The following is a 22,227-nucleotide window of genomic DNA, read 5'->3' on the forward strand; positions in this document are numbered from 1 at the left end:
GGGATGGGAACTTTAATGCCACCTCTCTGAGTGGCTTTCTCAGATAAAAACAGTTCATATAAACACACTATATTCTTTTGGCCACAGTCATTGTTAGTGCATTTCTCCATAAAAGGAAAGTTGCTTTAGTTGACAGTTGTCAGTCTATGAAAGGTCCTAGAGTCATAGATTTAGACTTGAAAAGGACTTTAGAATCCATTCAGTCAGCTCCCTCATTTTACGGATGAAGAACTGGGATCCAGAGAGGTTAATTTAATTCTCTGAGATCTTTGCATAGAATGTAGTAGAGATAGGATTTGAACTTAGGTCTGAAGACTTCTTTATCCATTCTTTTCACTGTAATACAGTGGCTAAATCATTCCTATTTTCCTCTTTCATCTTGTGTTTAGTGTCAGTGACCACCCTCTTCCTTCAGATAACTTGGTAACACTAGTCTAAATTTTACCTGTGATGCTATTACTAAGAGGTTTTTAATAATTCATATCTTATACCCTGTTAAGAATTGATATTTAATGCATTTGTAGTTGAATAGGGAGTTAACTACTATGACTTTAGTCTTATAAGAATTGATGATTTATGCTCTGGTACGGAGTTTCTCTGGTTCTATGAAGTTTAACTTTTTTCATTTCTATTTTTGCTCATTAGATGCCAAAACATGTAATGAAGTGGACCTTGAAAATTCCTTGGATTGGGAAGTGAAGACTATAACGAGTGCTCTAAAACAGTATTTGAGGTAAGCTGGAGATTCGAACTTCAGTTGGAATGGATGGATTTTTTGGGAAATGGAATATTAACTGTGTGGAAGCCAGTGCTGTATGTGGACTTCAAGATGAAATTTAAGAAAAGTTCATGCATATGTTCTGTTTCATGAAACTTTCCTAAGTTAAAATTAAGTTTTGGTCAGGCTTCAAGTGTTCAGAAAGTTGATGGAGAACTCATTCTGGGGAAGACTAAGTCTTGCCTGTCAGTGCTGTGACACTTAGTGATTTATTTTCCTAAAGACAGATGGATATATAAAGTTGAGGTTATAGGAAGTAATGAGGATGGGTCAGTGAATTCACTGAATCTGGGAGAGACTCATGGAGAGTTTAAGAAGAGTTGTGTATTTTCCCTTCATTTATCTAAATTATCCCCCTCTTCCTAGCTATTTTAACATTGGAGTCTATGCCAAGCCTCAACACTTAAGTGTGTCCTCATGGGGGGAAAGAAAACATTGATTTTTTTGCCTGATAATTAAACGGATTTTTCCGCACATAATTGGCTTTTAAATCATTCTTCATGTCAAAATCAGAGCACCTGTCATGTGACTTGAGTTACTGCCAACAACAAGAGTTCAGAAAGGAAGGTGGGACCTCTTGAGATTTTTCAAATGTTGCTTTTAGAACTTGGGAACGCCCAAATTATGTTTGTAAATTAAACATCAAAGCTCAGGGTTTTTACTGACTTAAAACACGGAGAGGAGAACCACGTAACCACCATGGGTGTGTGAAGCCGCTAGAACTTTTCCGCACAAAACTGAGAAGGAACTTTGATTTGATAAGCTTTCTCAACACAGTTGAGCTTCATAGCCTGTGCACAAAATGTCAAAAGAATGGGAAGAAAGGAAAAGAGAGTAGAAATGTGGGATTTAAAGAGGAAAAACTCTATTTTGTTAAATAATTTTTCTAATTGGAGACAAAGTTATGGGGAAAAACACATAAATTTTTTATGAGCTGAGTTGCTTTAAAAAAGAGAGCTGTAATTCAGTAGGATTAGGTTTACGATTATGGAATTAGCCTGTACATATGCAGCCTGGGGCAGAAGGAGAAATAAGAGAATAGAAGGGCTGAGAATTATGATCATGGTCCACACCCTGTGGTCAGAATAGGGCCTCATGATTTTGTAAAAAATAATGTTATTAATGTTATTTTAAAACAGGCTTTATATTTCTCTCCAAGTAGATAGAACTTTTGATTTTGCTAGGCATAGTTTTTTAAAAGACTCAATTATTGAATTCAGATGCCTTAAAAGCATTGATAGTTTAAAGGAGTACAGGTCACGACTATTTTTTGGAGATTTCTCTGTAAGTAACCTGTGAACTAGAGGCTGTTTGGCATACTACTTAAAAGCCTGAGCACAATGGCATCAGGAAACTGTGGGTTCGAATCCATCCTCTTATGTAAATTTGGTAGCTGAATGACCAGAGGCACATCATTTAACCTTGATGTGCCTCAGGTAACACTTTAGAATCTACATCCTGAAACACAGGTTGTAATCTGTATTAGTGGAGGGAATTACCATATTAGGAACTTCTCATACTAACAGAAGCAGTGATACTTTTTTTTCCCCCTTGGATTTCAGTAACCTATGGTCTATGTTATCATTGTTATCACTAAGTTGTAGATAGTTGGCCTTGGACCATACCAACACACCCAGTACTTTCAGGATTCTGTTATACAATCATGTAAGTGCTTCATTTAAATGATAGACATGATCATAATTATTCTGGAGCCATCATCCAGATAATAGCAATGGTAGTGCTGGTGGTGGTGGTGGTGGTGATAGTAGTGGTAGTAATATTACTAATACTAGAAGTACCAGCAGTAATCACAAATAAATAAATAATAAATAACTAAAAGTAATAATAAATAAAAGTAGAAATAATAAATAAATACAGCTTGGGGTAGTTGATAGAGATCCAGCTTCAGTCATAAATAACTTGGCTCAAGTTCTACTTCTGACATATAAATCACAACCTTTTCTGGGAAATTCTCTTATAAGACTACAAATTGAAGAGAAGGTGCCAGTTAGCTTTAGTAGAGGGAGTTTCTTCACCTGGAAATTCCCCATACCAGTAGTCCTGAAAATATTCTTTTCAAGGTCCTATGATGCCTCTTTTTCGATGTTTGTTGCAATGTAATTTTTTTAAAATAAATTTTTATCGATGTTTTTTGTTTTTTACATCACCATAGTTTCCCCTAGTATCCCTTCTCTTCCCAACCTCCCAGAGAGCCATCCTGTCTAGCAAATACTATTTCTTAGAGATGGAAAAAAGAAAAAGAGGAGGAAAAAATTCAGCACAAACCTAACAATAGACTGGAAAAATCCAAAGTAGGATACTGAATGGGCCTGTCATGTCAAACAGCTTATTGGGAGCATCCTCTCCTAGAGTCCCCTGGAGTCCCCAAGATCTTTCCATGGAGTTCATGACATCAAAATTCTTTTCATAATAATATTAGGATGTTTTAATTCCTAGTACAGTAAATATCAGTAAGTATAATCCACATCAAAGTCCCTGGAGTCATTTTTAAGAACCTAAAGGATTTCTGAAACCAAAATGTTTGAGAACTACTGGTACCATGTCAGTGATATCATAACTCTTGTACCTATGCCTATCCCTACGACAGGAAAAAGAGGTTCCTGGTCATGTAAAGCAGGAGCTGGTCCGTGTTGGTAAGAGGGAGCTGGCTTACTCTGAGACTTGGAGTCCCCTGTACCAAAGCAAGCAAAAAGATTGATTAAAAATAATAAGAAATATTTCCATAGTGCCATATGATTTTGCATGAGATTTGACTCCCATTGACCTTGTGGAGCAGATAGTACAGATATTCTCAGCTCCATTTTGTAGGTGAGAATCTTAAGGTCCGAGAATCTTAAACCACATTTATGGTTGTACAGTAAGTGTTGGATTCAAGACTTGATCCCAAGTACTGTGACTTGCCAGTTAAGTACTCTTTCTACTATCCCAGGCTGCCTCTGCTACCAGGGTATATGTGCAAGCATGGCCGAAGATGTAAACAAATAGAAGCAAACTAGCTATTATAATTTTCCAAGTTTACTGGGTGAACGTTTTCAATTATTATTAATTTCCTTGCTCCACTGGTATTAAAAATCCTTTGCTTTTTTGTTTCTCTCCCTTGTTTCTTGTTAGAGAAGATTACAGTTGAAACCAAAGGATCGTTTTAGTTATTGCCACCTATTTGCTGTCTAGCTCATGGTACTCTGTGATATACAGCTTGGCCTCCGACCGTTGTTACTCCTTCCAACATTATTTTCATTATCTTACTTTGACCTGTTAGGTTTCATGTTGTTTTGAACAATTAGCATAGAGGAAGCATTTGTCTGGGTGAGTTTCATCTCTTTTCACTCCTACATATATAGATTACGGATAGTTAGATACAATGAAGTGTTCAGTATAGATATGATGTCTCTCCTTGAGAAGATTGCCCATGTCTTGGTTACTTTGAAAAATCTACTTTCAAAACGCTCTGCTTAGTGTCAGCTCTCTTTTCCTGGCATTATTTATAGCTGAGATAACTGTAGTTAGAATTAGCCATTGCTGACAAGTTTTCTGGTGAGACCCTGCAGAGGACACAGTTGAGTTTGCTTGTCCACTTTCATTTTGCCTGTGGAGTTTTTGCCTAAGAAAATGAGTTCAGCCGATAAAAATGTCGGTGTAGTCATTCAAGGGAATGAATGTGGATTCTGTTGGGAAAGCCATTCCCCCCCAGCCCATGTCACCTCGCCCTCCTCTGATGCCACAAGCATCTCAGCCAGAAAAAGCCCACCTTAACTTGGAAACCACATACCAAAATAAAAGAGAGTCCAAGAGCTCAGAGAAGGAAAAGGATGTGGTTCGTCCTGTGCCTCCTCTTTCCCCTCCTGGGTTCAGAGCCCTTTCCCCACCCCTCTACTCGGTTACAGTCATCAGGTGCCAACTGTTTCATTTCTTATTAGACTATAAATTCCACTTTCAGCAGTGTATAAATTATAAAAGATTTCCACTGTACGGGAAATGGGGGTTTGTAGGAATGAGGGAATGAAAAAGGATTAAGTGACAGGCGTTAGACTAAGTGGGAAATGTACAAATTGGATAGGAGTTCTTACTCTACGAGAGGTTACATTGGAATAGGGATAGGACATGAAGTCTCTTGCTGGGCCAGGCAGTACACATAATGACACAAGGAGGCTCATTTGCAGTTACTCTCACCAGTCATCTGGGTTGAGCTTCTTAGGGCAGGATATCCCCAGATAAGTGGCTTAACTTTTCCAGATGCTGGAGGGACCAGATTCTTAAGGTCCAGCCTGGTTGTGAAGGGTGGGAGCCCAGGTGGAGGATCATAAAGTATTCTTTTCACTGTCCTATAGTGCCTCCCTTTTCATGTTTGTTGTAATGTATTTTTTTAAAATAAGCTTTATGGATGTCTTTTTTTTTTTTTACATCACCATAGTCCCCTAGCATCCCTTTCCTTCCCCACTTCCCAGAGATCCATCCCATATAATAAATACTATTTCTTAAAGATGAAAAAAAAGGAGGAAGATATCAGCACAAACCTAACAATACATTGGAAAAATCCCAAAAGGTGCACCGTGGGACACTCACTGGGCCTGTCATCTCCTCAAAGGGCTTATTTCCTTGCCTAGCTTTTCTTTCTAGCCATGCTTATTCTTTTTAATTGGTTGCAATGGAATTTTACCTGTGGTCTGATTCTGTCTCCCTCATCCCCACTTGTGACTGATAGGATATGTTACCTGTCCTACAAATCAGAGGGTAGATTCTCAGTCTTATTCTACATCCTGTTGTAATAGGATGATGTGATCCAGAAGCATATTGGGAGGGAAGTCGGGGGATGCCGTCAAACAGCAAGTGGAAAGTCTATTTATAACAGTTGGCATTTTGATTTGAGCTGCCCCAGCATTAGAAGTCTTTATTATGCATGATGTAAAAGCGGTTACTGTGATCTTATGTTCTAGGTTGCACACTCTGTGGAAAAAGTGGTGAATATGTTTCATCAGCACTGGAATTAAAACCCTCCTGGTGCTGTCTGCCCCCTGTTTCCCTCAAACCTCCTCGTTTTTTCTGTTAGTATTTTCTAGCTCTTCTTACACAAGAATGTACCTTTTCTTAACTATTTCTTGTCTGCTTATTCTGAAAGAACATAGTATCAGTAGAGTGTGATAGTAATAACAATAATTAATAATAATAATGGCATTTATTTAGCACTTTAAGGTCTCCACTATGCCTTACAAGTATGATCTCATTTGATCCCCATAACCATCTTGTGAGGTAGATGCTTTATTATCCCCATTTTACTGAGGAAGATACAGGTTCAGTGACTTCTCAGGGTCACACAGCCTGATTCGAACTTGACTCTTCCTGACCTCAGGCTCAGTGCTTTATCTGCTGTGTCATGTAGCTGCATGTAATATAAGCTCTTGGGGGGCAAGGATTATGTAATTTCTTTAGATAGCATGATACCTTGCATATAGTAGAGATAGGGATGGGAAATGGACCTGTGATTTCTTTGGCATGAGGGACCCCCAGTTTCCAGGTGAGGAAACTCCTTCTAACATTTTTTTTGGGCACTTTCTCTTTAGCCTCTAGTCTTCATGATTTGCTTAGGGCATTTTGAACCTAAAAACTTGTCTCTAGGGTTACAGTGTGTGTGTGTGTGTGTGTGTGTGTGTGTGTGTGTGTGTGTGTGTGTGTGTGTGTGTGTGTGTGTGTGTAGAAACTTGAACCCAGGTCTTATTTGCCATACCGCTTCTTGCAAATGCCCAGAAGTCAGGGAGACTTCTCTTCCTATGTTCAAATCCAGCCCCAGATACTTACTAGCTGTGTGATCCCGGGAAAATCACTTAACTCTGTTTGCCTCAGTTTCCTCATCTGTAAAATGACCTGGCAAATCACTCCAGTATCTTTGCCAAGAAAACCTCAAATGGGGTCATGAGGAGTTGGACATGACTGAAAAATGACTAATGTTTGTTGATGTGAATTCCAGGGTTTATGAATTTTTTCTCTATGTTTAAACTCTTCCTTTCCTCATGAATTAGAGGCTCTGAATAATGTTTTATAGGCTAAATGAGTAGGCATCATGGTATATAGCTAACATATAGAAAGTGCTCTATGCTTTATTAAAGCACTTGACTCACTTTACATGGTACAGGACTGCCCAACATGGTGTGCCCACATCAAAGAAGGAGAGGTGCTCTGGGAGCAAAGCACAATTTCAGCAGCACAAAAGAAACATGAGATGTACAGATTTAGAGACATCTCCACTCCAGAGGTTCATGTGGACCATTTGTGCCTGACCTGTAATAGAGCCTTCCTGGCTCGTAGTAGTCTGATCAGCCACAGTGGGACACACTGTGTCTAGACCCTGATATGGTGATGTCATTTTGGTCCTCTTTGACAATGAAGGACAACAGTCAACGAGCATCTTTCATATTTGATCCTCACAATATCCCTGTGAGGTATAGGGTAGTTATTATTATTAGCATCGTACCATTTTACAAGTGGGGAAACTGAGGCATAGAACGATTAAATGACTTGTCTGGTGTCACACAGTAAGTTACTGAGTCAGGATTCACACTCAGGTCTTCATGACTTCAGGTCCATTGTGCCTCCTAGAGTCTCCATAGTAGGTATAGCACTGTATTTGGAATGGGTTCAAATCTTGCCTCTCATAGGTGCTAACTGGGTGATACTGGACTTCACTGACCTCTTTCAGCCTCAGTTTTCTTATCTGTAAAAATGAGATGGTTGGATTAGATGACCTTATAGCTTTAAACTAATGGTCTTGTGTCCTATATAATATGTATGTTAAGGTGATGGGCAGGTAGAAGGGACACAGGTGAGAGAGAAGGAGGCAAGAAGCTAGTGGCTTTCCTTTAATAGTGATGTAAGCTTTAGAAGGTGCTCCTAATATTAATGATAAGAGATTCACTGAGGTTTTACATTAGTTTGAAAGAGAAAGAGGAAATGGGGCGGTTTGAGCCCTTTGCCTCCAGCAGAGGGAAAGCCATTCTTGTGGCCATTTTGTATTTTTTGGTTAGGAGTACAGGAAGTGAATGTTTTTGAATTTTTGCCATTACTAGTATTTTTTGCTTTCTTTTATTATTTTAATGCACCCAATTCAAGAATTTTATACGTCTCTTCAAAGCAATTTGTGAAAAGGAAGAAAATACTGCTTCTTTTGATTTCTTTAAACATCTCATTTTTTAATATCTTTGCGTAATTATCTGTAGATAGATTTGAAATGCCATTTCACTATCATTGTCCAGAATGCTCATTTTTTCCTCCTAATTTCTAATCTTTCTAAAAACAGTTTTGGGTTGGTAATCTGTCCTATTTATCAATTTATGCTTTTTTTAAAAAAACAAATCCGTTTATTCTAAATTATCTTCACCAAAATTGATTGTCTGGTATCATTGGTTTAATTTAGGCAGGAATTTGCCAGTCGTTAGCTTTTGTATGGCACTTCACACAAATAACTCTTAATAAGGTGAACCATTTGAATTGGGCATCCTAGCCATTGAAAACCTTTTCTGTAATAAACCCAGAGATATCTGTTGTATGTGAGGTTGCTTTTGGTTACTTGATGTCCTTTTATTTGTTTTTAACAGAAGTCTTCCAGAGCCCCTTATGACATACGATTTGCATGGAGAGTTCATCATTCCTGCCAGTAAGTACTTGTAAGCATTCAGTCATTCAACAGGCATTTATTGAGTAGCTAGTGAGAGCCTTCGAGTCATAGAGACAAAAACCAAAAGAGCAGACCAGTCCCTACCCTCAGTAAGCTTATGTTTTATTGGGCAAAGAAACATTGGCATAGATGAAAATTAGTACAGAGTGTTTTTGTTGGTATGGGAAAGTCTTGCATGGATCAGAAAGAAAGACTCCCTGTAGGAGGTGGTGGTTTACACAAACTGTTTTCCCCATGGATTATGCTCTATGAGCACCTAAAAAAAAGAAGAGCCTAGGTGGAATTTAACAAATGCCCTACGTAGTATATTGAGTGAAGAGTGTTCATGGTTTAAGAAAAATAGTTGATACTTGTGTGGAAGAAATTAGCCTGTTATGATATACTACAGATCAGCATAGGAATCTCCTATTATTTTGTGAGGATTAATTTTATTTTTAAAAAACAGTTGTATGTGTAAAAGCATCTATCAGGGAGAATAATATAGAAGGAGACAGGTGAATTTGCAGGGTTCCATTACTCTATATTCTATTTCCATCCTGGGAATTCTTGGATTAGTTTTTTTTTATTACTTTGCACCCCTCCTGTGGACATTGGATGAGTGCTTAACAGTCACCCTGGCCACTGGAAGAAGATTAGTGTTAATAGCTTCATAGATTAAGGAAACTGAGGCCTAACATAGACAAGTAACAGACCAGATAGCTTAACACTAGCTGTAGAATTCAAGACCCCAGCTCTCCAAGTGCCCTGAAGTTTGAAGGGCACTGAAAAACTCACAAGTGATTGTTCAGGCATGTGGGATTACCCTGGAGATGAAAGGGGGTCATGAGAAATTTTGGAAGAGAAAAGCGAGTAAGTTGAGTGTGTTCTCATACAAAACTTGTCTATCTGTAATTTCATTTCATGTGAAAAATACCAGCAGCATATACACATTTTCCTACCAGGCCCCCTGCTCACAGTATCCGAAACACTAGGGATCCATAGAACTAAATCTGCAGGCTTGCTTTGGTGTTATTTTTGTTTCCTAGCATAATATCCTCCCGAGCTTTTTGACTAAGTCTTCCTGTTACCCAAACCTCACTTCAGAAGAGCTCCTTCAAGTTCTCTTTGTGAGGTTTGCATCCAGGTCAAGCCCCAAGGTTCCTGGTATATTACAGTAGGAAAGGAATTCGCCAGCCTCATTAGAATGTACCACTTAAAATAGATGTTTGAACAAGGTAGGAATATAGTTCTGTTTGGCCATGTGTTTCCACATGGGAATTGAGGGTTTTGGGAGAGAAGTTGTAGGAGGGAGAGGAGGGAGAGTTCTCTTGGAAGAAATTCCAACACATGGTTGGTCGTTTTGATTTTCTACCCTGTGGCACTTTTGGCAAACCAGGCGAATAGAAAATTCAACTTGACTTGGAAGAGAGTGGTTCTGTCTTGTTTGCCTTAGAGACTGGAAAGAGCAGAAGGGCACCAGGTCTGGTCCATCATACTTTGGGAGTTGAAAAAAGAATGGTCACAGGGCAAAGCTTGGAGTTACCAGGAGCTCCATATGTTAATTGTGAGCAAGGCTTGTCCACTTCTTTGTTTTGGGTGACCTCAGAACAGTTAGTTTGCTGTGCTTTCCATAGATAAAGCATCCTCAAAGGTTAGATCCCATGAGGGGTAGTTAAGTGAGGATGATAGTCTAAATGACGGATTACAAGAATTCTCCTGTAGGAGTCTTTGGCATGCTCATAGAGAGACATTATACAAGTGCATCGACCTCCCAGAACTTGATTCAATTCAGCAAGTCCTTGTGAAACACTTACCATGTGTAAGGCTTTGTGCTGGGTGTTGGCAGTATAAAGAACAGAAGAGGAACAGCCTTTGACCTTTATGGAGCTTACTTTCTCTTGGTGGATAAAACATTTACTTGGATGAGCAAGTGTGAGATAATTTGAAGAGCTCGCTTAACTAGGAGAGATCTGGGGAAAAAAAATTCCTCTGTGAGAAGGCTTCTTATCTTTTTATGTGTCATGGCTTCCAGCTTGGCATTCTAGGAAAGCCAACAGACCCCTTCTCAGGAGGATTTTTTTTAATGCATAAAATAAAACACACAAAATGACAAGGAAAGCAATTATATTGAAATACAGTTGTCAAAACATTTGAAAAAAATAAGTCTACAGATCTCAAGTTAAGAACCTTCTGCTTTAGGAGGTGACCCCTTCTTTGAGACATAAATTTTTAAAAAATTGATATCTTTTGACCTGTCCCTGAATCTTAAAAGGAGCTAAATCTTCTAAGAAGTACAGAGGAAAAGGAGTATATTTCTAGTGTTTCAATTTCCTGTGCATACTGGGAGATGGGAAGCCAAGTTCACAGAACAGAAAACAGGCCAGTTTGGCTGAAACATTGCGTGTGAAGGGGAGAGTAATGTGAGAGAAGGTTTAGAGCTGGGTGGGCTAGAAAGATCAAGCTGAAGAGGTTATGTTTTGTCTTAACTGCGATGAGAGCTGCTAGAGGCCCTTGATCTGGCTGGTGACCTGAGCTTTTGGAACATTATTTTAGTTTCTGTGGGAGATCCTTTCCATCTCCCGAAGTTCTGTGATTGTGAGAAAAGCTTCTCCCACCGACTTTTTGGTGACATTTTAAAGGAGACTGCAGGCTGATTGGAAGAGCAATAAGGCCAGGAAATGAAATCTCATTTCCAGTCTCAAAGAAGCACTCTCCCTAGTGTAGTATTTGGCATGGATTTATAACTAAGAGGAGTTATGGTTGGAATGATATCTCTCATAAACTTTTTAACAAGAAAAACCACGCGCGTTAGCAGTATAGTTTAACGGGCGAAATTTAGAAAGCAACCTCTGATTTTAAATGTTGGTGTTCATCTATTTGAATTATTTTTTGTGATAGCCATCTTGTCTCTTCTTACCCTTCATGCTTGTACACTTTTTAAAAAAATTCTTGAGTGTATATATGTATATATATGTATATAATACACATATAATATACAATGTATAATATCGTAATAAGACATATTATACTATATTATGCTATAATATATTATATGTAATATACAAAGTATTATATAATAATGTAATAATTTTCCATATATACATACACATATATTCAGACTGTGTTTACTCAGTGAATGAAACAGTGACTGTCATTGGCTGGGCAAAATTGGCAAGAGCATCATCACCTTTTACAGAGTTTTAAAAAATTTAAAGTTAAGCTTGATCAGTCTTTTTTTCACTTAGTTATGGAGACCATCTTATTGTGCTGAAGGTTCCATTAGCCCAGCCAAGGGAATAGACACTGTCTGATGTCTCCACAGCCTTCTTGGCCATTCGTGGCCACGTCCAGTCAGTTCTTTTGGTGTTGAGATCATGTCCGCTCTCAGAGTTCCAAAAGATTCTCTTGGATCTCTCCCCAAACCTCCTCTTTTCTCCTCTGTCTCCTCAGTACACAGATGCATGCACACACACACATACACACACATGTACATGCATGCACGCCCACACATGCACACACAGAGAAGTCTGGAGCTTTAGATGAGAATCTGAGAATTGCTTTGTGTATCGTTCTTCGTCTCAATATGATCAACATTTCTTTCTGTCTTTTCTGACACCATGAAAAAGAAAATAAATTATCCACTTATTTGTCTTAAAAAATACTGGAACCTAGTGCCAATTGGTGGGGATGAGGAGTAGTTTTGTTTAATTTCACTCTTTTGGGAGGGTGGATCTTGGATGGTGTAGAAACTTCTACGAATATTGGTTAAAGAAATCTACGCAGGTTGTCCCAGAAATCTTGGTTCATTGTTAAGCTTTAATAACTTAAAACCTCACTAAGACTTTTGGAACACCTTGTGTTTGAAAGGTTGGTCATGTGGAATTTCATGGACTTGGGGGAGAGGAAGGAGAGAGGCCCCAAATTAGAACCAGTGAATGGAAGTTACAAAGAGGTAGTTGTTAACTCAAGTAGAAGCTTGACTTGTTCAAATGAATTTCCCTTCCTTGGAAAGGAGTGAGTTTCCTGACACTGGAGATGTTCAAGGAGAAGCTATGTAACCAAAAACTTATTCCTCAGTGGATTAATTAATCTGATGAGGTTCCCTTCTAACTTTGTACTTCTTGGTTAGCTGTGTCCAAATTTCTCTTGAAGGAAGAAAGAAAAGAAACCAACATTTGATAAGTGCCTAATATGTGACAGGAACTCTGCTGAGTGCTTCTAAAATGTCATCTCATTTGAACCTCATTTAAGTGAGGAAGGTGGAGACCATGTATGTCTTAGTATTGGGCAATGCTGGTATCCTGCTCCAAGTTCTCCTTCTCCTCCTTCTCATACACAGATAGAAGCACAATTAATGCTTTGGAAGATTTTATTTTTTTACTATTAAAATAATAAAAACATTACTGGCACAATAAATCTAGGAAGCTCCAGGAATGGAGTCTTCTGGATATGTGTTAGTATAGATGCCATATGTGTATTGTATGCCTTCAAAAAATTGACAAATAAAATAGGTTTAACACTAAACCTATATACTTCACTATTTCAGGAGACACACTGTTTTATTGATTTGTTAATTATATACCATACATGTAATGTGCACCTGCAAAAAATGGACAGATTATATCTGTTTAATGCTAAACCTATATACTTCAGCATTTCAGGAGAGACACAATTTCATTGCTTCACTTTGTCTATCCAGGGAAACAGATGAATACCTCTTCTGTGCCTTGGTTGATAAGTCCTCATGGAGTCAGCTTTTTGTGGTGAACCTCTCTCTGAGACCTGTAACTGTCCTAGGGTGGGCCAAGGTGGTCTTCGTAAGCAACTGCCATCTCTCCCCATCTTTTTTTTTTTTTTTTTTTACCCCAGGCAAAATCAGTGTAGGTTGTGGCTTTGCCTTCCAAGAGTAGTCTAGGTTCACCCCGGGTCCATATTTTAAACCTTTCCAGCTTGGTATGAGCACCTTTGAGAGCCTGTTTCTGCATGACACCCATGAGCCATGTTGAGATAAGATAAAATCAATCTGAAAGGGAAGTCAGGTGCCAGCTATTCATTTTACAAATGAAGCAACTATGTCTCAGGGAGGTTGTCACTCTCTTAAGGTTAAACCAGTGATAAGCAATTAGAATGGAGGGGAAAAGTAGACAGAACATAATTCAGTGCATTTTTGTTTAAGAAGGAGGACCTTTTAGTGACTCAGGTAGCATTGTGAGAATCTTTTATATTGTAATGGCAAGCTCTAGAAACAGAAGGTTAAGGATAATTAAAATGCCAACTTTAAGTCTAAATTGTTTTCCCCAATAGGTGGAAAAAACTGGTATATACGAAAGCATTTCGAGGGAAGGAGGAGGTGACTCTTGTAAAAAGTTAATTTTTAATTATTTTTCAATGAATCATATCCATAGTGTGTATAGTGAATATGTGGGTATTATCCCATCTTATGTTTTTAATGAATAAGTAATTTGAAATTTACATATATCAGATATACATGTAAATTAACAATTGATAAGGAAATATATATGGATGAAATGTACCTTCTTTGCCCAATTTTTCAGATTTGTTTGTAACTGTAGTACATGGAATTTCATATTTCTGTAGTATTTGGGGGGATTTTTTTCAGTCCATCTTATGAGTTCTTTTAAAAAAAAAAAGTCATCACTCTGAAGGACAACAGTTTATAACAGCTGCTTAAGCCTCGCTCCCCTCAGGTTTCTCAACATCTATTTAACATGTGACACTCTTGTGCACAGAGTGGCTGATTTCACTCCAGATTGAGAATTTATTTGTTGATATTTCTTTTTTTAATGACTCAACTGCTCTGTTAATTTTACTGTTGTAGCCAGGGATGAATTAAGCTTATTTCTAAGTTGTATTTATTCATTTGGTGTGTCTTGACATGTTCCATGATAGCCTTACTGGTAGATGCCAAGGAAAAAGAACCTTGGGTTTTTGGAGTCTAGAATCTTGGGTTCAAACTCCCTTCTCTGCAATTTCTTATCCAGTTGCCATCTATGTGATCTGGAGAAGTCATTTGGCCTTCCTCTGCCTTAATTTCCTCACTTGTAAAATGATGGTTTGGACCTGGTTAATTTCTATTTAACTACCATTTACTTGTATTTTAAAAGTTTTTTTCCTACATACTAGGTGGTTGGGATGTAAAGAAAGAAATGAAATAGCTTCTGCCCTCGGGGAGCTTATATTCTTCTCTGAGGAAATAGCATGTTAAAGCACTGATAAACCCCTCAGGGCCCTTCCAGCTCTCAGTCTGTGATCCTCTGAATTGGTTGGTTAATCCATGTATAATGATAGCCCCTACCTTATAGGGCTATTATGAGGCTATAATGAAATGCTTTGGAGAAAGTGCTTTGCAAACCCTCAGGAGCTCTAGAAGTGTCATGTTATTATTATTGACTTTAACCTTCCTGAGACCCAGTGTGATATCCTAGGGGAATTTTGGAAGGGAGTGATGTGCTACGCTGTCAGCAGGTCCTAAGTCTTGGTAGAGGCTGATTAGTGCAGAAGGAGCAAGAGGATATTCCTTTGTTGCTTTTGTCTTTCATATCTTGGACCAGTGATCGAGGCATGAGATTTCAGCCTACTTCTGATCAGAAACTAAGTATGTGCAGCAAAAGGGAAAAAATGGCAGCAGCTGTCTTTTAAAAATATAACCTGGAGGGGGGAAGGCACTGGTTTTCAATTCCTCCCTCCTTCCCCATCACCCTGCATTTACTGCACAGTACAAGGAGGGGCGTGATTTCAACCATGGTAGTAGAAGAGAGCAGGATCAGTTTGAATAGTTAAGAAACAACTTCATATCTTCCCCATTTGGAAATAACCTAATGTGGAAAACAAAACTGGTGCATGCGATGTTGATTTTAGGGGTATTTTTGGTCTGGTATATTTTTACTGACTATCTTATTTATTTTTCAAGAGTGTGGCAGCCCAGAATCTCGAGTCAATGCTATCCATTTCCTGGTCCACAGACTCCCAGAGAAAAATAAAGAAATGTTGGACATTTTGGTGAAACACTTAACCAAGTAAGCCCCTTCTTCTTCTTTTTTAATTTTGAAATTCCTTTTCTCCGTGTGTTGTAGGAGATGGATTGTGATCCTGGTGAGCTGTGTTTGTAGCAAGTAGAACTGTGGCTGATGTACACAGTACCAGGAATCAAACCTGTAAAAGCAGGCTGGAAGTGTGACTCACAGTGTGTGTTTTGGAGAAGAGTGCTGAAATCTAATATTTCATGAATTTGTATAATTATTTACTTAAGGACATTGCCAGCAACATAGGGTTTGGTTTGAAGGTAGGAAAAGGAATAGGATACTTTTTTCCTCCTTGACTGATTCAGACTGACTGAGGCATAAAGACTTCTTAGCAGTTTAGGTTAGTTTTACACCTGCATAAGTACAGGCTGAAGTATATGGCATTGAACATTTCCAGTCCAGTTAGGAAAAGTTTCTCCAAGGGACCCCAGTTTTTCTTTGTCTTATTCTGTTATCATAATTACTACTCCTGCTACTCAATACTCTGAATAAATAAGCTAAATGTAATGTAAATCAGCAAATAAAACCTTTAAATTTGATTAAAATGATGAGAGTATGAAATTTAACATTAGAAGAGTAGTATTAGAAAGTAGCTCAGTATCTGGTTAGACCAGTACATTTGCAATCAGAGATGTGGGCTTTGCACCTTACCCACCTGTGTGACCTTGGGCAAGTCACAATCTACTTCTGTAGGGTCTTTAAAATGAGGGAGTTGGACCAGATCATTTCTTAGATTCCTTCCAGTTATAAATCAGTGGCCGTAAGAAAAATAACACTTCACTTGTTCTCTGTCCTTTCTGAATCTTCTGCAGTCTTAGCAGTTTTCTTCCTTTTGTTCCTTAAAATATGTCTCTAGTCACTATATATATTCTCATCCTGCTAATCTTGTACTATGTTGTTTTAAGTCTTTCCATATGTCTTTGCGTTCTTCACATTTGTTCTTTTTCATTACAAAGGAGTATCTTGTACCATTGTCATCTGTAATTTTTTCACCCCAGTTTTATTTGTCATCTTTAAACAATATAAAATTTGATGGAGATGTTAACGTGAGTGACTTAGAAACATGAATTTTTAGATCTGGAAGAGACCTTAGAAATAATCTGCTCTAGGAATTCTTCATCTTTTTTGTGGGTTCCCTCTGAGAGTTTAGTGAAGCCTCTGGACCCCTTCTCCAAAAGGTTTTTTAAATGTATGAATGAAATAAGACTACAAAGGAAACCGATTATATTGAAATTATAGTTGTCTGTCTGTCCATCTATCTGTCTATCTGTCTATAGATATGTGTATCTATGCATATTATGCTGAAATTATAGTTATCAAATATATATATAAATCATATCTGTATGTATATTGAACTATGTAACATTAAATATGTAACTGAAATTATAGTTATCATAATATGTATAGATACATACATGTATCTATGTTTATATATAGGTACACACATGTATCTGTATGTGTGTGTATATATTATATTTTATATGTGTATATATTGTTCTATTATACATACATTATATATGTGTGTGTGTGTGTATATATATATATGTATATATTTACAAACATACCAAGTTCATGCATCCCAGGTTAAGAACCTCTGATCTCATCCAACTCCCTCATTTTACTGGGAAAGTAATTTTACTCCAATTTGCATAGCCACTTAGTTCAGAATTCAGACTTTTAGATAAATACCCTCTAAAACTTGTATGTGACTCCATTAGATCATAGATATGGGAAGAGATCTTCTGGTCCTGTTCTTACATTTGATCAAAGTGGAATCCCAGTGAGGTTAAGGGGTGTACTTGAGGTTATACAACTTGCAAGGCTCAGAGTGGGGATTTGAACTCATGTTCTTTGCCTCCAGATCAGGCCATTTTCCAAGAGTTCCGTGAATGTTGGTGTTAAATGTGAAAACACATTCTGCATTCCAAGATGATGGCAGCTTGAATTTTTTTTTCTTTTTTCTTTCTCCTTTTGTCACAATAAGTGTTTCAAACCATGCTAAGCAAAATCTCATGACAGTTGCCAACCTGGGAGTGGTGTTTGGACCAACACTGATGAGGCCACAGGAAGAAACGGTTGCTGCCATTATGGACTTGAAGTTTCAGAATATTGTAGTGGAAATCCTTATAGAAAACCATGAAAAGGTAACAAACTTTAATCAATTGTTTTTTCTCCCGGACCAGAGAAATGCAGTTAAATATATTCTAGCTCTTTGGTTAAAAGACGATGCTGAATCATTTTACAATGTAAACACTTTGCACTGGGTACTTGGATTTGTCCTCCATCTCCAGTCACCAGCACTGCATGTGCAGAGGACTTGGCATATTTGTCAGTCATCTAATGGTGATACAAACGGGGGTGATACAAACGGGGCTGGGCTGGAGCCTGCCCCAGTGGGCCTTTTGTTAAATTTTCAGTGCGAGCGTTGACATCTCAGAAATGGACAAATGCTGCAAATCAAGCCTTGATTTCTTGTTTTGTTGATTTCTAGACTTTAAAAAAGTGATGGAGAAAATGTTAATAATGCAGATTAAACCTAGAAGTGTGTTGTGCACATGGAGATTTAGTTGTGAAATCTTTACCAGCACATTCTCGTTCTTACACGTTGTGTAATGTTTATTGGCTTGTGACTATTGTCATATAACCGTATTCTGCCTCAGTTTCCTCATCTGTAAAATGGGGGTACTGATGCTTGCTCTATCTACCTTATAGGTAGTTGTGAAGAAAGTGTTTTACAAACCTTCAAGTGCTGTTTTAAAGAGAACTGGTATTATCATCATTTTTGATGTTATGCTGAGACACTGAGGGAGGTTATAAAAGCTACTTTTGTGTTGACCTCAAAAATTGAATGTCTCTCTTATTATTTTGATATGGTCCTGCCTAAAGTCAGGGAATAGACGAGGTGACCCCCAAGATCCCTTGTGATCCTAAGATGTTAGGATTCCATAATCACACCATTATGGACTGTGCAGTGTTGGCATGGTGGATGGCCTTACTACAGCTCGACCAAATGTTAGCCAACTCAGCTTTCTCATAAGGTTTTTGTTGTTGTTTTTTTTTTTTTTGAGATATCCATGCAAGATTCCTTTCTGACTCAGGAATTTCAGTGGCTAGTGTCCTTGTTTAAATTGGATGACTGTCAGTATAAAATGGGGAGCCAGTGACCATGTCAATGTGTGTCTGTGGTGGTCATTGTAGATTTTCCCATACCCCTCCCTCAAAGGTGACTGTTCTCTTTCCCTCCCCTGCCTTTCCTTTCTTTTTCAAAATAAATTTTGCATCTGTTCATATAGCCGTTGCAGGAGAAAGCACATGGGTAATGGAAAACAATTTATTCTTAAGCAAAATAATGTGGGGTTCTTTTGGTTTTAGAAATTTTTCTTTACATAGATTGAATAAGCTTTTCTATAGACCTACATTTTGCTACTTCTGCTTATACAAATTATGTATAAGTATCCAATAGATTTGTGATTTTGAATGTAGGGAACTTTCTCCAGTGATGCAGGGCTCAACCTGTCCATGAATTAGCCAATAAATTGCAAGAAGTTGCATGAAGAACATGGTGTAGTGATGTGGCTTAGGGTCACCCACTAATAGGTGCCCAAGAAAGAAGTTAAATATAAATTTCTGCCTCTGTGTACCACCATTCTATCTACTATGGCTCACCACTCCAAGAGCTTATTTAATCTTTCATTTCAGAGTAAAGTTTCAAAAGAAAGGGAAAATATAAAGAAACATAAGCAATAAAGTTAAGGCAGCCCATATTGAAGTCTAAAATTAGAACACAAATTAGTCTTATTATATTCACTGCATAACAGTGCCCTTGCTAATAGTTTCTTTTTCTCCTCAGAAGAAACCAGTTTTAAGTAAGTAAAGGAGCAGCCTCACAGGTTCTCTTGTGTCCAGTGGTCTTAGTCACTGCCTGAGTGCCGACCATTTGCACCATTTTCCAGATCAGCACTTCCTTATGTGAATTCTGAATTCTCCTCAGAAAAAATGGAGATGAAAATCTGTACTGTGAAATTTTAGTGGCTAAAGAAGGGCTTTGGTTATTTTCTTTAGCCCAGTTGTAAAAATAGCTTGGTGATCAGCCTAGGAGATTTCACTCCACAACCAGTCATGAATCTCTGCCTCCCTTTATGGTGCTGTCAAACTGTCATTAAACCTCATTAGTGCGCACGAAGCTGTTGAGACAGCTCTGGTGGACGATAGCTGCTATTCATTTGTAGAAAGAGAAATAATTAGGCTACAGGCTTTGAGATGCTGGTACAGTAGCTCAGCCATCATTCGATTAAATCCCAATTAAGGAACTTTAATGCAATATATTTGTGAAAAATATTGGCTCTGGGGCTTGCCCTTGGATAAAAGGATCACAGCTTAATGTAGCACCCTTCTTTCCTTCCTTCGTTCCTTCGTTCCTTCGTTCCTTCGTTCCTTCGTTCCTTCGTTCCTTCCTTCCTTCCTTCCTTCCTTCCTTCCTTCCTTCCTTCCTTCCTTCCTTCCTTCCTTCCTTCCTTCCTTCCTTCCATCCTTCCATCCTTCCTCCCTTCCTTCCTCTCTTTGTTTCTCTTTCTTTCTTCTACCTTCCTCCCTCCTTCCTTTCCCTTCCTTTCCTTCCTCTCTTCCTTTCTTTCCTTCCTCTCCCTTTTTCCTTTCTCTTTTCCTAATTTTATTCTTGGCAGAGAAATCCATATTTTTCAACTAGGAAGTAAATACCACCTTTACCTTTTGACAGATCTTACAAGTGTTTCCAAATGGCAATGAGGAGCTAATTAAATAATCATAGTATATGTGCCAGTAGGCTTGCTCATACAGTCCAGAAACTAAGCAGAGAAATTTCCATTTCGCATCTCTTAACTGCTGTAGCTGTTTATGACTAGAAAATTGATATTAAAGAACTATGGGTTGTAGGAAAAAAAACCAAGTGGAGTGGAGTGTTGTAAATGTAAAGCCTCAAAAGACTGTCAGAACCGATAGGTTCTGTGGATGCTAGTAGGCTGGGAAATATTCCGTATGCTGATGTCTTCAAGAGTTGCTGTATGGAAGAGGGGTTGGCTTCATCAATTTTGCCCCAGAGGGATGAAAAATGGGTAGAAGTTGAAGAGAGGTTGATTGATGTTTTAAGTAAACAAGAACTTGCTAACAGTTAGAGGCATCTAGCAGTGGAATGTATTACTCTGGATAGTGGTGGCTCTCTCTCCCCTTCCTGTCTTCCCCATTAGAGGTCTTTGAGCAGAGGCTGGGGACCATTTGACCAATTGTGTTGTAGAGGGCATTCTTTTGTGGCTATGGGTTTCGTTAGCTGGTCTCAAACAATCATTTAGCTACTAAATTTCTGTGTTTCTGAGTTATAGTCAATTCTATAGGTTTTACTCAATATTTTGTTAGAAGTGAAGATATGAGATCAGGAACTTTTTTTTTTATGTGAGTTGGTAAAAATATAGGGAAATGACTGTGGCATAAAAGTCAAAAGGTAGAAGTAATCCCTTCAATAAAATTAACCAAAACTAATGTGTGTTTGGGGCTGAGAATGGAGAGAGAGAGGGTAACACACTCACCTGGAAGGCCACCGCCATCCTTTTCTAGTCTCAGGTATCTTAGCATTTTTTTCCCTCAGTGTTTCACTGTTCTTAATTCTTTCTCTTCCTTCTTTTTTTTGTTTGTCGTTTCTTTCTTCTCTTCTTCCACCTCCTGTTCTTGCTGTTCTTTTCTCAACAAAGTCTTAACTCTGTGGATTCTTTTGAGAGAAGACAGTTTACTGTGACAATGGTAAGTTGTGAGTATTGTACAAGAAAACTTCTCATGACCTTGGTGACGGGAGGCATGGGTTTCCTTGTACTCCAATTTATAATCAGTGTTACAGGTGCCTTAGACTTTGGATTAAAAGAGAGAGAGAGAACAATGGAGTTTTGTTTATGAACTGTTCAAAGAAAATGAAAAAAATTGCAACAGAGAGGGACAAAATATCAAGGAGAAATGGTAAAAATAAAATGGAGAGAGAACACCCCTTCCCCCCTACCCCTGGAATTAGAAAAGAAAAACCTGAGAGGAGGGAAAGAGGCCAGAGCCCTGCAGAGGCAAAGATGAGGGGAGAGAGAGAGAGAGAAAGAGAGAGAGAGAGAGAGAGAGAGAGAGAGAGAGAGAGAGAGAGAGAGAATGAGAATATGAGAACACAGACAGAAAGAAGGAAGAAGTCTTTCTTTCCTTTTGTTTTTGTTCCTTCCAACAATTATGGAAAATGTGAACTCTAGCTGGGAAAAGCACTAAAGAAAGAGATGGTAATTGAAAAAAATATATAATTAAAAGTAACAACTCTAGATGAATTTTGAGCTTGAAAAAGATCTCAAACTATTTTGCAAATGTTTAAGGTTTGGTAAAATCCAAAGCACAATTTACCCTAACTCCTTTCCCATTTTTATTAAATCCACATGTACTTTGGAAGAAACTTAATCCATATGTTTTGGTTTCATTTATACATAACACATTAAGATCTTGTTTTACAAGAACTATCAGAGGGCCAAAAACATTTTCGAGGTCTTTCTTTCCTTTGCAAACCAGGAAATTGTGTGTGTCCCAGGAGAAAACAATACCTTGAACCCCTAGGGATTTTGAATTTGGCCAGAAACTCAGAATCCATGAAGTTTACATGAGTTCTTTTCTCGGCAGAGTACATCTTGCACACCCTGACTGTGCAGCATAATCAAGTGTCTGATGAACTGAGAATATATTTCTACAGAAGT

The 22,227-nt window shown here is 38.2% G+C and overlaps 1 protein-coding gene across 3 annotated transcripts in view; it reads left to right on the top strand.

Moving 5' to 3' along the window:
• ARHGAP10 (Rho GTPase activating protein 10) overlaps window positions 1-22,227 on the top strand; it is a 364,988-nt gene that overhangs the window by 235,038 nt on the left and 107,723 nt on the right. For all 3 annotated transcript variants that reach the window (XM_072621216.1, XM_072621217.1, XM_072621218.1), the window contains 4 exons: window positions 646-733; window positions 8,386-8,444; window positions 15,376-15,481; window positions 17,472-17,631. In XM_072621216.1, the coding sequence (XP_072477317.1) occupies window positions 646-733; window positions 8,386-8,444; window positions 15,376-15,481; window positions 17,472-17,631 (413 nt within the window). The remainder of the gene's footprint in view (window positions 1-645; window positions 734-8,385; window positions 8,445-15,375; window positions 15,482-17,471; window positions 17,632-22,227) is intronic.

The sequence above is a fragment of the Notamacropus eugenii genome, chromosome 6, assembly GCF_028372415.1.
Source record: "Notamacropus eugenii isolate mMacEug1 chromosome 6, mMacEug1.pri_v2, whole genome shotgun sequence".
Classification (NCBI taxonomy): domain Eukaryota; kingdom Metazoa; phylum Chordata; class Mammalia; order Diprotodontia; family Macropodidae; genus Notamacropus; species Notamacropus eugenii.